Raw genomic sequence first — 16,331 nt, 5'->3', positions numbered from 1 at the left:
TCCTTCACTAGGTGTTCAGGTGACCACCAAGTGCTACACCAAACGCATTGCAGCTCCTTCTTATGTCTCTTCTTATTGGGATCTTGACCTTTGGGAACATGATGTTTCAGTGCATGTGTAGTGTGACTTTTTTTTCAAAGAGATTGTCATGAAATAAGCCTATGTTTTAAGTACACACTTTTCTGCAAGCTAGCAGGCATTCTGAAGCTAGGTGGTTCTAAATAAAGAACTTTAGTCAACAACAGGAAATAACTCCCACAGAAAAAAGGGGCAGAACACAAACTCTCACCAACTCTTGTACACAGCTCACAACGGCCTTTTGTTCCATGCACATTAAGCCTGAAATCTTTACTTTTCAGAGCATGTTGGGGCCTTCGCAGAGCAATTAAACATTTCTTTTCCTTTTGCTGGTGTCCTTGCCTTCTTTCCTCTGAGGAAGTTAATCTTACAACTAACTGCTTACTATGAGATAGCAAATCAGAAAACAGAACAGTTTGTATTTTAACATCTTTTTTCTTAATGGAACCTCTCAAGATAAAAACAAGTTTTGGTGTAAAAACTCACTTTTCCACCTAATACACATGACACCATGGAGAGACACACATATATGTACTAAAGGAGTAGGTTCACATGCAGTATATGTTTCTAAATCTATCAACAAGGATACATCACATTAACCCGTATATCTAGATTAATGGGTTATCAGCACTTTACCAGTGGTCAGCAAATCAATGCAACTAGAAGACAAATTTATATTCTCTTCAAAGGTTCCCATCTTGAGTCTTCAGAAAAAGAGGAAGAACAATCTAGATCCCAAGCCAACCAAACAGAAAGACATTTAGATGGTAGTCTTTAAAGTCAAAGTGACACCTATTAGAACAGACTGGTGGCATTCAACTATAACACAGCACAGGTACTACTCACAAGGGAATGAGACTGAGCAAAAAAGCTTCAATATGACTGAAGATTGGTATTTCTTCCCTCTCTTGTACATTCAGCCTTGCCCTTGCTACTGGCTCCTTGTTGCAATCAATAAATTACAGATTCACTGTATTCTATCTTCACTTTTAAAACAGGAATCAATCCTCCCCATGTTTAATGCTGCAGGAATGCCGCTGGTAGCTACTTCTGTCTATCTACAGCTTTATTTTTCTTCCTGCTTCCTCTGCCTACTGCAGGACAACTCTATTGACCATCCCACAAACGGGCAACAGTGACCCCTAAATGGCATGGCCAATGGACACTTCACAGCTCCTCATACTACTTAGCCTTTCTGTAGCATCTGACATTACTGACCACCTCAAAAGGTTTCCTCCAAGTTGAACTGTAGTCTCCTGGTTCTTGTCTCCTTGGCCACTTGTAGTTTCCTTTGTTGGCTCCTCTTCCTCTGCCCTCCCTATAAACCTGTAGTTTTAAACTTAAAAAGCAACAACAACTTCCGGCTGCAGAGAGGGCCAGAGAAGGGTAAAGTACTGTGGTGGGGGCAGGATGGAGATGGCCATGGTTCACGACCAGGTTGGGAGCAGACACGGGAATGGTTGATTAGGATATTAAAATCCTCAGAAAAATTTAGGAATATAAGTGTTTTGAAAAACAATTTCCCAGTTAATAATCCCAGTTACCTAATTAACTATGTAAATATTAGTATTCCCTATGGTTTTGTCTTGCCCCTTTTCTCTTCTTATCCTAGAAACTCTCCCTAGGCAATCTCACCCATTCTCAGAGCACCTACATGCTAATGACTCACAAATCATTAACTACATTCCAGACCTTTCTCTCTGAGCTCCAGATGTGACCTTTTTATATAGGAAGACTATGCAACCCAGTTTATAAGGGTCATTCCTGGTTCATCTTGTTATCCTGGCATAATTATTAATAGCACCCTGTGTCAATTTTGAAAAGGTCCTGGTCTGAATGATAAAAGCATATAATTAACCTATTCATGTCCCGTTGCCTATCAGACATCTCCACTTGGTATCGTAAAGGCATCTCCAACTCACAGCACATCTAAAGTTGTCCTAATCATATTCTCCTTAAATTGCCCCCTACTTCCCAAATGCCTAAATATGGTTAAGGCACAACATCCACCTGGAGTCTCCGTTGGAAATCTCAGATTCAAAGCATCTTCCATCTCTCTTATCCTCACATTCATTCAGACACAAAGCCCTGTCAATCTTCTCTCTTATTTTCCATATATGTCCCATTTCTCCCACTGCTGCCCTAGTCAATACTCTAGTTATCTTTCACTTTGATTATGGCAACAATCTGTCTCCCAATTTCCAGTCTCGAATACTCTCCTCTAATCCATCCACATGACTTACTGTATGACAGGTAGCATGGTAGGTCCTAGAAATACAAAATGAACAAGAGATGCTCCCATCCAGTTCAGGTGGAAGATTAACTCATCATTGTGATGCAATGGGTTATGTGGTGGGTGTAAGAGACATGCACAGGATGACAATGGACATGCAGGAGTGGCCACAGAGCCTGGCCAGTGTGGGATGAGGCCAGGAAGTGGATTTTAGGGTAAACAGGAATTAGTCAAGGTCATTAGTCAAGGTCATTAAAGGCAGATGGAACAGGATGAACAAAGATAGGGAGGTGAGAAATAGCATGTGATGTGGGTACAGATCTGAAGTGTAAATTTCAGGCAGGGAGTAGCAATACATAATACTAGAGAGTTTGGCTGGGGCACGTCTAGGAAGGTCTTGGAGGCAACACTGAGTGTGGCCTTTATATTCTGAAGTCATTAAGAGATCTTCCATGGGAGAATGGCATGACGTGGTTTTCACTTTAGGAAGTTAACTCCCCATTTATTCTTGAACTTTACTGAATGATTCGAACATTTACTTAGACAAACCAACAAATGAGGAAAAAATGAAATAAAAATTAAAAAAAGGATATTAAAATATATTTAAAAACAATAAGAGTTGGATTCTGGCAAAAGAAAAATATAAATGAATCTGAATTGAAACACTTGAAACAGACTTCAGTAAAAAGATTTAGTATACACTAAAGACACATTCTTATAAGTGAGGTAAGGGAGGCATGTGCAATGAACGGTTTATTATTTAGGGAGGAAAAACAAACATTAAGTCCTTGCCTCATACAATATGATAAAACACCAGAGATTAAAAAATAACATTAAAAAACATAAGAGAACTAAAAGAAATTACAGATGAATAATTTATCTTAGAGGTAGATAAGACCTTTCCAAACATAAAGCAAAAGGGCCATGAAGATAAAACTGACTACATTAACAAAAACTATATAACAAAAAGCACCATAAGCAAAAATTTTTTTTAAATGACAAACTAGGAAAAATAACTGCAACACAGGTAACAAAGACTTGTAACTTTATAATCTAAAGAGGTCTTATGAATCAATTAGAAAACCATCAATACTAAATTAGAAAACACTAAAACAAAATTTTATAAATGAGCAAAGGACCCAAACTAATCATTATCAAGGGAAGCAATGCATGAAAAAGCAATGCAAATTTAAAAGAACTGTAATTTTTATATACTAAACTAGCTAAAGTTGTTTTAAAGCTGATAACAATGTGAGGGTACAGTGGACAGGTTGTGTCACAGCTACTGATGTGAGTATAAATTGATTTAACCTTGGGAAAGACAGGGTTTTGGAGATGTGTATCAAGAACCTTCTAAAATTTCTATATCCTGTAATGTGGTCATTTCTAGAAATTTGCCCCATAGACCTAATCGGAACCATGCATAAAGAATGTGTTCATTCAACAATTATCTATCTATCTATCTATCTATCTATTTATTTATTTATTTATTTATTTATTTGAGACAGGGTCTTATTCTAACTCTCAGGCTGGAGTAGTGGCATGATCAAGCTCACTGAAGCCTCAGTCTCCTGGGTTCAAGCGATCTGCTTGCTTCGGCCTCCCAAAGTGCCAGGATTACAGGTGTGAGCCATCACGTCCAGCCCAACAAAAATTTATTGAATGCTTACTATGTCCTAGTGGTTTTTTTTTTTTTTGAGACGGAGTTTCACTCTTGTCATCCAGGCTGGAGTGCAATGGCACAATCTTGGCTCACTGTAGCCTCTGCCTCCCGGGTTCAGGCAATCCTCCTGCCTCAACCTTCCGAGTAGCTGGGATTACAGGCATGCACCATCGTGCCAGGCAAATTTTTGTATTTTTAGTAGGGACGGAGTTTCACCATGTTGGCCAAGCTAGTCTCGAACTCCTGACCTCAGGTGATCCGCCCTCCTCAGCCTTCCAAAGTGCTACGATTAGAGCCATGAGCCACTGCACCCAGCCTAACCATATCCTAGTTTTAGGAGCTGGAATATGGCTGCAAACAAAACACAAAATCCCTGTTTTCCCGGATCTTACATTCAGGATGGTGGGAGAAAGTGGAATAAATTATTAGAGATTAAGTGTTATAGGAAAAATAAAGCAGGAAAAAAGGATGGGTAATGTGTGCTTGAGTGTGTATGTGTGGGGCAGGGCTGCAATTTTAAAGAGGTGGTTGAATGTACCTTGATAAGAAAATGACATTTGAGGCCGGGTGCAGTGGCTCACGCCTGTAATCCCAGCACTTAGGGAAGCTAAGGCAGGCGGATCACGCGGTCAGGAGATTGAGACCATCCTAGCTAACACAGTGAAACCCTGTCTTTACTAAAAATACAAAAAATTAGCTGGGCGTGGGGGCAAGTGCCTGTAATCCCAGCTACTCGGGAGGCTGAGACACGAGAATCACTTGAAACCAGGAGGCGGAGGTTGCAGCACTCCAGCCTGGGCAACAGAGTGAGAATCTATCTCAAAAAAAAAAAAAAAGGAAATTGATCGTCCCATGGAGTTGTAAAGATTAAGTAAATTAAGTGCTTTCTTTTTTCCAAAATGACAGGAGCCATTTTATTATTTTAATTTTTTATAGAGACAGGGGTCTCGCTTTGTTGCCCAGACTGGTCTCAAACTCCTGGTTTTAAGCGATCTTCCTGCCTTAGGACTCCCAAAGTGCTGGGATTACAGGAGTGAGCCACCAGCCTGAGATAATTTTAAAAGGTACAAGAACCTGACACTGAACAGCCATGTTGGAGGAGGGAGACAACAGACAGATGAAAGGTAAGTGATGTTGGAGGGGTGCACGTGTTTCCCAGGAGGAGAAGGGAGACAGAATAATGTTTTGAGATACCATGTGAGGTTTCTTGCTGTCCAGCCTCCTGTGCAGCTGGAGATGGCCAGGTGCTGCAGTTCTGGCTAGTCAGGTGTAAGGGGAAGTCTTCTGGAAGTTCTGGGAAGGAATCTTCTTTCTGGTAGCCGTCTGTGACCATGATATAACAAGAATAAGTGTAAGGCTGGGGGCGGTGGCTCACGCCCATAATCCCAGCGCTTTGGGAGGCCAAGGGCAGGAGGATCACTTGAGCCCAGGAGTTCAAGACCAGCCTGGGCAATATAGCAAGACCTCATCTCTACTAAAAATAACTTTTAAAAATTAGCCAGGTGTGGTGGTGTGCACCTGTAGTCCCAGCTACTTGGGAGGTTGAGGTGGGAAGCCCAGGAGGTTGGGGCTGCAGTAAGCTATCATCACACCACTGCCCTCCAACCTGGGTGACAAAGTGAGACTTTGTCTCAAAAAAAAAAAAAACCCAAAAACAAACAAAAAAAGGGGATAGGGTAGGTGACAGAGCGAGAACTTGTCTCAAAAGAACAAAAAACCCAAAACAAAAATAAGGGATAAGGTAAAAGCCCAACACATTGAGGGGAGTAGAGCAGAGGTCCAGGTGGGGCCTGGGTCCTTGATGACACCCCCACTCCCACCCCTGCCATGCTGGGAGGCTCTAGACATCTGAGGGAAACAGTAAATGGCCTTGTGGTTATTTTGTAACTCTGTAGATGCGGGCCAACGGGCCAGAAACCACAGTCCACTAAATCACCTAAGGACTAGTTTAAACACAGCTCCCCAAACCTCACCCACTCTACTCAAACTTTATCTCTGTGGGAGGGGCTTAAGAATCTGCATTTTATACTTCCCAGTTGTGCTGGTTTCCTATTGTTGCTGTAACAAATTATAACCTTAGTGGGTGAAAATGACACAAATTTATTCTCATATAGTTCTGGAGGTCAGAAGTCTAAAAATCAAGGTTTTGAGAGGGCTGCATTCTTCCAGAGGCTTCAGGGGAGGCCCTCCTTCATTGTCTTTTCCAGCTTCTACAGGCTGCCTTGCATTCATTCCTTGGCTCATAACCCCTTCCTGCATCTTCAGAGCACATAATTCCAACCCTTGCTTCTGTCATCCCACCTTCTTCTTCTGCATTTGATGCTCCTGCCCCACTCTTATAAGGACCTCTGTAATTACACGGAGCCCAGCCAGATAATGATGATCTCCCCATTTCAAGAACCTTAATTACATTTGCAAAGTCTCTTTTACCACGTAAAGTAACATACAGGGAGCATTACTCTGACCACCACACCAGCTGATTGTGGAACCACTGAAAATCAGATTTAAGCCACTGTTTGTTGGCTTTTCTGTAACCTGCAGGTGAAAGCATCTTAATAAACCACTTACTGGTGATAAAAACTTTAACCTAGCAGTTCTCAGTGGAAGCAGAGGTGGGGGATGAGGGGACAGAGAAAAAGGTCTGGGAAAGCTATGCACATTAGAATCATTTGGGATCTTTTTCCAAAATAGACGTACCTGAGTTCTGCCCCAGACCCATGGAATTGGGATACCCTGGTATGTACAGGTGAACAAACTTCCCTGGGAGATTCAGCTGCAATCCCTAGTTAAGATCTTCTGAATAACCTCCAACTATGCCTTAGCTTTCTTATCTGTAAAATATTGAAATATGTCTTGCCCGTCTCATGATTTTGTGGAGATCAAGGTAGGCAAAGTATACACAAGCACTTTGAAATTAATAAAGAGCTATATAAGTATAACTGGTGATTGGCCAGGTGTGGTGGCTCATGCTTGTAATCCAGCACTTCAGGAGGCCAAGGCGGTGGATCACTTGAGGTCAGGAGTTCGAGGCCAGCCTGGCCAACATGGTGAAACCCCATCTCTACTAAAAATACACATAATTAGTTGGGCATGGTGGCATGCACCTGTAGTCCCAGCTACTTGGGAGGGTGAGGCAGGAAAATCACTTGAACCTGGGAGGTGGAGGTTGCAGTGAGCTGAGATCACGCCACTGCACTCCAGCCTGGGTGACAGAGCGAGACTCCGCCTCAAAAAAAAAAAAAGTATAACTGGTGAAATTGATGCAGGTTGTAAATGTTGGTGTGTAAAACAATTCATCCAGAGAAAGCTCGTTACTTGGAACTTACAAAATAAGCAAAAATAAATCCTTCAACAAAAATAAGATATAACAAAGCACATATACCAAACCTCATACATTAACATGTATTACCTAAGTGCCTATTTAATCTTAAAGATTAAAATATATCTGGCCTTTTTACCAAACCACAGATTGTAAATGAAAATTTAGAAATTTAGAAGGGAGAAAGAATTAAAAGAGGCAAGTGCATTAGAGTAGAAAAAAGAAAAAGACAGCTAACAACTAGAATAGAAGGGAGGGATTATAAAAACATTGATTTGGCTGGGCATGGTGGCTCACGCCTGTAATCCTAGCACTTTGGGAGGCACAGGTGGGTGGACTGCTTGAGCCCAGGGGTTCGAGACCATTCCTGGGCAACATAGAAAGACCCTATCTCTTTTAATTAAAAACAAAAACCAAAACTGATTCAATAATTCAAAAAATTTACTGATCTAGGACCATCTAAAGTAAGGGTAAATAGCACCATGTCCCTTACTAGCTCCACCCTAAAGGAATCTATTTCACAGAATATTTTAGCAATCTAAATGATCCTGAATCATGATGAAAATGTAGCATTGCTCAATGCTGTCTATGGAAAAAATATAATAATAACATCAACAACAAAAATGACATAAAGAAAGATTTTTATTGAACAAGCTTATGTTAAACAAGTTTAGGTACTTAAAGAGATAAACTTCAAGTGTCTATAAAATTCACATGTACAGAAAGTTGGTATGCTATATAAATAACAAGTCTGTGTAAACAAAGGCATTACAAATCTACATATAAATTCTGCTGATGTGAAGGAAGTCCTCACAAATCATAAGAGCTCAATAAATGTGTAAAAAAACAAACAAAAAAAACCTGTGTTGTTTAGGAGACCAAAATAAACATTATCACCTTCATGGATGAAGAATGGTGACAGATCAGTCCATCTGCTGGCTGTGGATAATTTTAAACTTGGATAATTACAGTACTTTAAAAAACTGTATAGCATTTACAGATTATAAAGCACGTTGACATCATCATCTTATTTGTTCCCCATCCCCAAGACCCTAAGCACCAGCTACTATTCTGTTTTACACCTGAGGAACTGAGCGAGGCTCAGAGAAAACTTTCTCAAGATGCCACAACCACCAAGCAGCAAAGCCCAGACTGGAATCCATATCTTCTACTTCAAGATCTGGTTTTCATTTTCTAATTTATATTACTGTAAATATCACTTAACTGTCTAAAGAAGATTCTTTGCCAAGGCACATTTCTAAAAACAAACTCAGATGGAAACAAACTTATGGTGATCTATCTATCTATCTATCTACCTAGCAATCAATCATCTATCTATCATCAATCAAGCAGCATGAACCAGAAAAACTTTAATATATCTTTTTAGAAATATATTCTATTTTTCCTTCTTAATACACCCACATACAGCCTAAGTTACTATAAACAGCTTTAGCTTAGAGTGAAATTTTATGACTGAATTTTAAACACTTAAATAGAAAATGCTAAGATGGTCTTATCTAGTAAACAAAAGCATTAGCTCTAAAAACAAAAAGCTCAAAATATAGTGATTTCACAAGCATTTGGTTTCTATGTGAAAAACTGCAGGTATTTCAATGGCGTGTTTTACTTTTATTTGTGTTTCTAGAGTACTACTATGCTTCCATGCTAATTCAACCCACGTATGTTGACGACACATGCGGATCCTAAAATGCCATGATTCATCTGAGGCTGCCACAGTTGTGCAGCTTAGGGATGTACCCATCAGATGTGAGGCTGCATGCATTCACACTTTCTGTCCCTGTCACACACTGCAAATAACTCCAGCAAAGCAGAGTCATCCACCTCTGACTCACCCTCCCACCTGAGGGAGAGCCTGTGCTACGAGACTGAAGTAAAGGCACCCTTCATCAGAAATCATCTTTTCTACATTAACAGTAAAACAAAAAAAAAAAAAAGAAAAAAGTCTCCATGAGTTTGGCCGCTTTTATACCATTTTATACCATTAGAACCTGTCAGTTCTTTTGCAAAGAAACCAGAGAAGCAAAACAAAGAGTATTTTGAGACTACTTAACATGTAACTTAGCAAACTATGGGCAACATTTTCTGACATGCCTGCAAACACTGACTGTGGAGTCAAACAGTCCTGGGATAGACAGGGTTTCAACTTCTAGCTTGACCATGTGTTGGTTGGTTGACTTTCAGCAACTTGCTTAAGCTTCAATTTCCTCATCTGTAAAAAGGGGGTAGACCCAGAACCTGCAGTGTGGTGTTACTGTGAGAATTAAATGAGATAATGTATGTAGAAAGGTTAGTGCAGCCTCTGAAAATGATAAACAACAGTAGCTATTTTTGCTAATAATTATTTAATAACATAATGCTCATCAAATTCAATACTGTGCTGGTGGTCACTGGCGCTGGATGGAGAGCTCCCTGGTTTGTCCCCAGCAGGCCTCGTCACTGCTGCCAACTGGGACAAATCCTACAGAGGCTTTGTGGTGCGCACTGTACACGAGAGATCAGATGAAGCTCCACTCATTTAAGGCATTAGGTCAGACTGGAGTATAGGAGAAATATATTTTTATTGAATGAATCTCATCATCTGACTAGCATTCAAAATGTACCTCTGCCACTGCAATTTAATATAAAACCAATACCCCTGTTTTTTTCTTCATCTAACATTTACCGAATGTCCACTGTGCCAGGCTTTAGGCTAAGCTTAAGAAAAGACTCTCTCACAAATTACTAAGAGTGTCAAACCTCTGGATTGTTAATTTTCTGAGATTCCCTCCTCTTGTCCCTTTGCTTTAGTTATATTCTGATGGGAAAACATAATAAAGTCTAGGAAAGACCAGCTACTTTCTTCAATGGCTTTATAACTCAAGTAACAGGAGCAATCAGCATGCTTCTTCCTACTTTCATTGCTATAACTGGGTTACAGCACTTTTTTTTTCTACATTAAAAAATGCCAGTAATGAGCTGGGTGCAGTGGTGCACACCTGTAATCCCAGCTATTTGGGAGGCTGAGGAGGGAGGTTTGAGAGCAGCCTGGGCAGCATAGCAAGATCTCATCTCAAAAAACAAACAAACAAACAAAACAACAACAACAACAACAAAAAATAAAACAGGATGGGAGAACTGGGGGAATAGATACAGCACTGAGAGTTAATAGAGTGGTAAGTAGTCCATAAGTGGTAAGAGACTGTGGCTTACATTTATAACTTTAAGGTAGAAAAAAATGAATTAAAATATCAAATGATTAGCAATTGAAATGGCTTTGGATTTGGTTGGTAATTAATAGTAATAACCACAATGGCATCTTGGACTTCTGCATATAGCGCTTTTCTCCAAGAATCTCCATATGCTCCTTTACCCCTCCCAGCCACCCTGTGAGGAAGACAGGGCTCCGGCTCTCACTGGCAGGGAGGCAACCTTCTGGACTTTGGACTTGGAACCCAATGCTCTTTTCACCACCTTTTCCTTTTTCACTGTCTTCTCACAACATCTCTTGAAGATAAAGAAGGACCAGATACCTGGTAGAAATGAAGCAAAATGGAGCAGAGGAATTATGTAAATTCAGGGATAAAGAAAGGCTAGAAAGGGGCTGGGCGGGGTGGCTCACGTCTGTAATTCCAGCACTTTGGGAGGCCGAGGCGGACGGACCACTTGAGGACAGGAGTTCGAGACCGGCCTGGCCAACATGGTGAAACCTAATTTCTACTAAAAATACAAAATTTAGCCAAGTGTGGTGGCGGGCGCCTATAATCCCAGCTACTCGGGAGGCTGAGGCAGGAAAATCACCTGAACCTGGGAGATGGGGGTTGCAGTGAGCCGAAATTGTGCCACTGTACTCCAGCATGGGCAACAGAGCGAGATTCTGTCTCAAAAAAAGAAAAAAAGGCTTTTAAAAGCTGTTCAAGAGAAATACAATCTGAGTCTAATTAGGTTCACCCAAACTGAGTGTGCTGAACCTAACGACTCTTCATTAACGCAATACTCACCTCTCATCAACGAGGTTTGCTAGCATAGCCCTTGTGAGTAGTGGGTACAGTGAAACAAAAAAAAGGTCTTAATATTTAGGTCAACGTGGTCAAGCTGTCAGTGCTAGACCCATAAAGGAAGGAAGGGAAAAATGAAGAGAAGGAGAAGCTTTGATTACTATGAAACATTTCTCAAAGATTTAGATGAAGTCAAACCATGGCACCTAAGATGTTATTCCCTGTAATTCAAATGTAAATTCAGAGATGGGTAGCTCTGCCCCAAGGAAATTCAACTTTCGGAGAGCATGTATGCAATATCTTCAAGCCCAGAATATATTCAAACTTGGTAGGGCATCACATGGCCATTAGTTAACATTATAATTTGCTTTTGAACATAGAGTGTTTCTAATTCAACCAGAGCTTATTTCCAAATCTTTAATCATTCTGCAGACCAAAAAAAAAGTAGCATTACGATATTATTACTAAGCAAAATACTAAAATGCAATGGAAACTGTTCTTTGAGTACATATACAACTCCCATTGTTATTAAGAGAGCTGAGCACACACACATTTAGAGGGAAAAAATACTCTGTAATGCTTCAGAGCTACTGTGATGCACTGGCTTCCTAAAACTAAAGAAGAAAAGCAGAGACTAGTTAGATTTACAGTTTTCAAATAGGTACGTGTCCAATCAATTATTTATTTTGGGTTAATTTTAGTGAAAAACAATTACCTCACATGAAATGGTTGCATCACTTACAGGTTAGATCATTACACTCTCTTCAGAAAAGCAAAGATAAGTTTAGTAAGTGTAAATAATACACTAAATAAAGGTCCCCTTTCTCAGTTGAGAAAACACGTGAGTTGAAATCAAGTATGGAGAATTCTGGAATCAGTTTCATAATTACTTATGACACCACAAGTAGTGAGAGCAAAAATCCTTTATAGGAACTTTTTTTTTAAGTTCACAATTATGTGGTTGGGTACTTATTTACCCACCAATAGCTATGCAGACCATAAGGTCTCAAAAACAAAGAAGTATGCTCTCTCTGTGTTAAGACTTCTGTCTTTCTTTGGAGAAGAATGGGTGTGGTCGTGGTGGGGGAGGGAGGGCATTTAAGCTGGAAGAGGCTTGTGAAGCCCATCCAAGACTTTCATTTTAAGAAAGATAGATAAACAAACAAACATTGGTTCCTTTTATTGAGGAATCTGCCTATCTGCCCGGTTGCAATAGTGAATGAACTTCTTTTACTGTGGTGTGGGTGTTGGGGGTTGACAAGATTTTTATTTGTATATTACCAACATGGGTTTAAAACTTTTTTTTTTTGGTGTTTTAAAACTAACCACCCTCCCCGTTCAAAAACAGTAAAACTTGTTTCTTCTGGTGAACAAAGACTTGGGCCCTCTAATGGTTTCATACAAGTTGGTTTTTTAAGACCTGGAAACTGATTGGGTGACATTTAATCTTCGAGATTAAAATCACTTGGTGAATATTGTATTGTTCCACTGTTCTCACTGTCATTTTGGCATTTGGGGCCTCGCTCTGCTGCTTCTGCTGGAGCACTTACCAGCTAATGAAACCTAGCCCAGGAGCAGCTGCCTGAATCTATGTCAAACTGCATCTGGCACCCATCTATCTTCCAGTCATCTAAATTCACCTCGGAAATCATACAAAAGCAGCCACATCAACACACCAGTCTTTGTTTTATCAAGGCTGTAAAGCAATTTTAGACTTTTTTAAAAAAAATGCTATGTATTTCAGAGTGGCAGCTTTTGAAAGGATGGGGGAAAGTATTTTCTAAATCCTGAGAATATTGAGACTTTAAAATACCAAGTAAAAATTTGGTAGACCATCATTAGCACGGTTTTGGCTGAAACAGTACATTGAGGGGCTTGCCAGTAGAGACACAATGCTGCCGACAGATCCCAGACAAGGAGGCGAGTCTGCTTAAAATTCTTGAGTTGTCACGGTTATTAAATATGCTGCACCACAAAACCTTCCAGTACTCAAGGTTTTCTCACTATGAGTTCTGTGGAATTATCAGAAATGCTGGTTTTAGCAAAGAAATTATTTACATGTGCATTCAGGGAACATTCTTTTCAAAAACCATTATATGAGAGAGAGAACAGTTTTCCTGAATGAGAGTATACAGATAAATAAAATATGTTATTTAAAAGATACACTCCATTAAAATTGTAAGTAGTTGGATCACTCTGCAGTAGCTGACTTTTCTCCTGCCCTTCTGATGATGACCTGTATAAGGGGATACCGTTTTCTTTAACTGTGATGGCTAAAGCTTGAGCCTTTAAGAAATGAGTATAACAAACATGTACAAAAGGATCTACAAGGAAAGCCAAGTCATAGATGATGCCTAAAGCAAACTTAGTTTTCAGGTCAGCAATACGTAAAAGATAGCTTTGCTTTTGCTTATTTGTTGATTTTAATTCTAATATATGTTATAAATTTCCCTTGAGATAGTGTTTTACCTGCGTCCTATGCTTTATTTAAAAAATATTGTGCACTTTGGGAGGCCGAGGCAGGCAGATTGCCTGAGCTCAGGAGTTCGAGACCAGCCTGGGCAACACTGTGAAACCCCGTCTCTACTAAAATACAAAAAAATTAGCAGGGTGTGGCGGTGTGCGTCTGTAATCCCAGCTACTCAGGAGGCTGAGGCAGGAGAATCGCCTGAACCCGGGAGGCGGAAGTTGCAGTGAGCCGAGATCATGCCACTGCACTCCAGCCTGGGCGACAGAGCGAGACTCCGTCTCAAAAAAACAAAACAAAACAAAACAAAACAAAAATTAATTGTGGCACTTACATTTACCATTCTAACCTTTTTAAAGTGCACAATTAAGTTCCTTCACAATATTGCACAACCATCACCATTATCCATTTCCAGAACTTTTTCATTGCCCCAAGAAGAAATGGTATACCTGTTAAACGATGATTCTCCATTCTCTCCTACCCTCAGCCTCTGGTAAGGAGGCTATTCTATTCCTCAGCTATTCTATGTTGTCTTTATGAATTTGACTATTTTAGGCACCTGACGTGAGTAGAATTCTGTTATTTTGTGCATGATTTATTTCACTTAGTTTATTTTCCAGGTTCACACATGGTGTACCCAGTATCAGAATTTCATTCTTTTTTAAGGCTAATATTCTATTGTATGTACATACCACATGTTGTTTATCCAGTCTCTGTTGATGGACATTTAGGTTGTTTCCACCTTTTGGCTATTGTGAATAATGCTGCTGTGAACACTGGCATATGATTATCTGAGTTTCTGCTTTCAATTCTTTGGGGTATATACCTAGAAGTGGAATTGCTGGATCATATTGTAATTCTATGCTTACCTTTTTGAGGAAGTGAAAAGTAGCTTTTTAAAACAAATCTTTTAAAACGTAATTAATGTTCTTGTAATGAGCCATACATTCATTTAATGGCTAAAATTCTTTCCCTCTGATGTGTGGAGGTCCCAGTTGTCTCTACATTGCTAAATTCAATGATCATTTCTCACACCTTACCTGAGATGACCTACACAGTTGATCAGGTGACCACTCCCTCCTCCAGGAAACACTCTGTTTACTTGGCTTCCAGGACCCTACACTCCTGATTTTTCTTCCTCTTTCACTGGCCACGCCTCTCAGTTTCTCTTAGTAAGTTCTTCTCCCTCTCCTTGGCCTTTAAAACTCTAAAGGGTACCTGGGGCTCAACCCTTGGGCTTCTTCAACATGCTCCTCCCTTGGAGATCTAATCTAGTTTTATGGCTTTACATACCATATAAATATTGTCAACTTCCAAATTTGTATCTCCTGCCTGTATTCCTCGCCTCTGAAGTCCAGTCTCAAATCTCCAACTGCCTATTCAACATCTCCATATAGATGTCTCAACAATATGCACTCCTCAACTTCCCCTCAAAGCCATCCCCCTGCATTTTTTTTCCAACTCAGTTAATGGCAACACGATTTGTCCAAGTCCTCAGCTGCAAAGCCTTGGACCCATCATTGATTTCTTACATCTAATCTGTCAGGAAATTCTCACAACTCTAGTGCTACTACCCCAGTCCCAATCACCATCACCTCTTGGACCTTGAATACTGAAATAGTTTCTGAAGTACACTTCCTTACTTCCACCTTTGTTCTCCTACTGTCTGTTCTCAACACAGCAGTCAGAGTGATTGTTTTCTTTCTTTTTTTTTTGAGATGGGAGTTTCATTGTTTTTGCCCAGGCTGGAGTGCAGTGGCGTGATCTTGACTCACTGCAACCTCCACCTCCCGGATTCAAGCAATTCTCCTGTCTCAGCCTCCCAGTTAGCTGGGATTACAGGTGCCCACCACCACGCCCGGCTATAGAGTGATTCTTTTCCAAATGGAAGTCAGATCATGCCACCTCTCCACTCCTCCAATCCTCCAATGGCCCCCATCATTCCACTTAAAGGAGAAGCCAAAAGGCTCTCAATGTTCTATATTCTCACTGTCCCTCTAACCTCTCACCAAACTATTCTCCGTCATACATCTTGTTTCACCAACACTGGCTTTACCTGCTCACTAGTCTTTGAACATGCTAGACACATTTCTGCCTCAAAGCTTTACAATGGTTATTCCTTCTGCCTGGAACTTTCTTCCCCCGTATATCCGCATGGTTTTCTCTCTCACTTTCTTCAAGCCTTTGTTCAAATGATATTCTTCAAACTGTTTAAAATTGCAACCACCCACTCTTGCATGCCTTTCTATATCCTTAACCCGTAAACACTGCATTAAAATTTTTTTCCATAGCACTTATTACTTCCTAACATATTGCATCATTTATGTATTATATTCATTGTCTTCTGCTCAGTTAAACTGTAAGGTCCCTGAAAGCCAGGGCATTTCCCCCTGATTTTGTTCACTACTATATTTTTAGCTGCTATGGTCTCAATGTTTATGTTCTCAAATTCATCGTTGAAGCCTTAATCCCCAGTGTGATGGTATTTGGAGGTGGGGCCTTTGGCAGGTAATTAGGTTTAGATGAGGTCATAGAGTGGGGTCCCCATGACAGAGGTTAGTGCCCTTGGAGAAAAA

The 16,331-nt window shown here is 40.2% G+C and overlaps 1 protein-coding gene across 4 annotated transcripts in view; it reads right to left on the bottom strand.

The window, feature by feature from the left end:
- SERTAD2 (SERTA domain containing 2) overlaps positions 1 to 16,331 on the bottom strand; it is a 119,496-nt gene that overhangs the window by 35,378 nt on the left and 67,787 nt on the right. The window contains exon 1 of one of the 4 annotated variants that reach the window (XM_054545557.1): positions 2,322 to 2,386. The exons of 2 other annotated variants lie outside the window; for them this stretch is intronic. In XM_054545557.1, the coding sequence (XP_054401532.1) occupies positions 2,322 to 2,380 (59 nt within the window). In that variant the 5' untranslated portion in view covers positions 2,381 to 2,386. Of the gene's footprint in view, positions 1 to 2,321; positions 2,387 to 16,331 lie in introns of those variants that run through there. One more of the 4 variants, XM_054545570.1, reaches the window with a different exon arrangement.

The sequence above is a fragment of the Pongo abelii genome, chromosome 12 (genome assembly GCF_028885655.2).
Source record: "Pongo abelii isolate AG06213 chromosome 12, NHGRI_mPonAbe1-v2.0_pri, whole genome shotgun sequence".
In the NCBI taxonomy this organism is placed as follows: domain Eukaryota; kingdom Metazoa; phylum Chordata; class Mammalia; order Primates; family Hominidae; genus Pongo; species Pongo abelii.
Note: the sequence above shows the minus strand (reverse complement) of the source record. Positions and strands in the feature narration are given on the sequence as shown.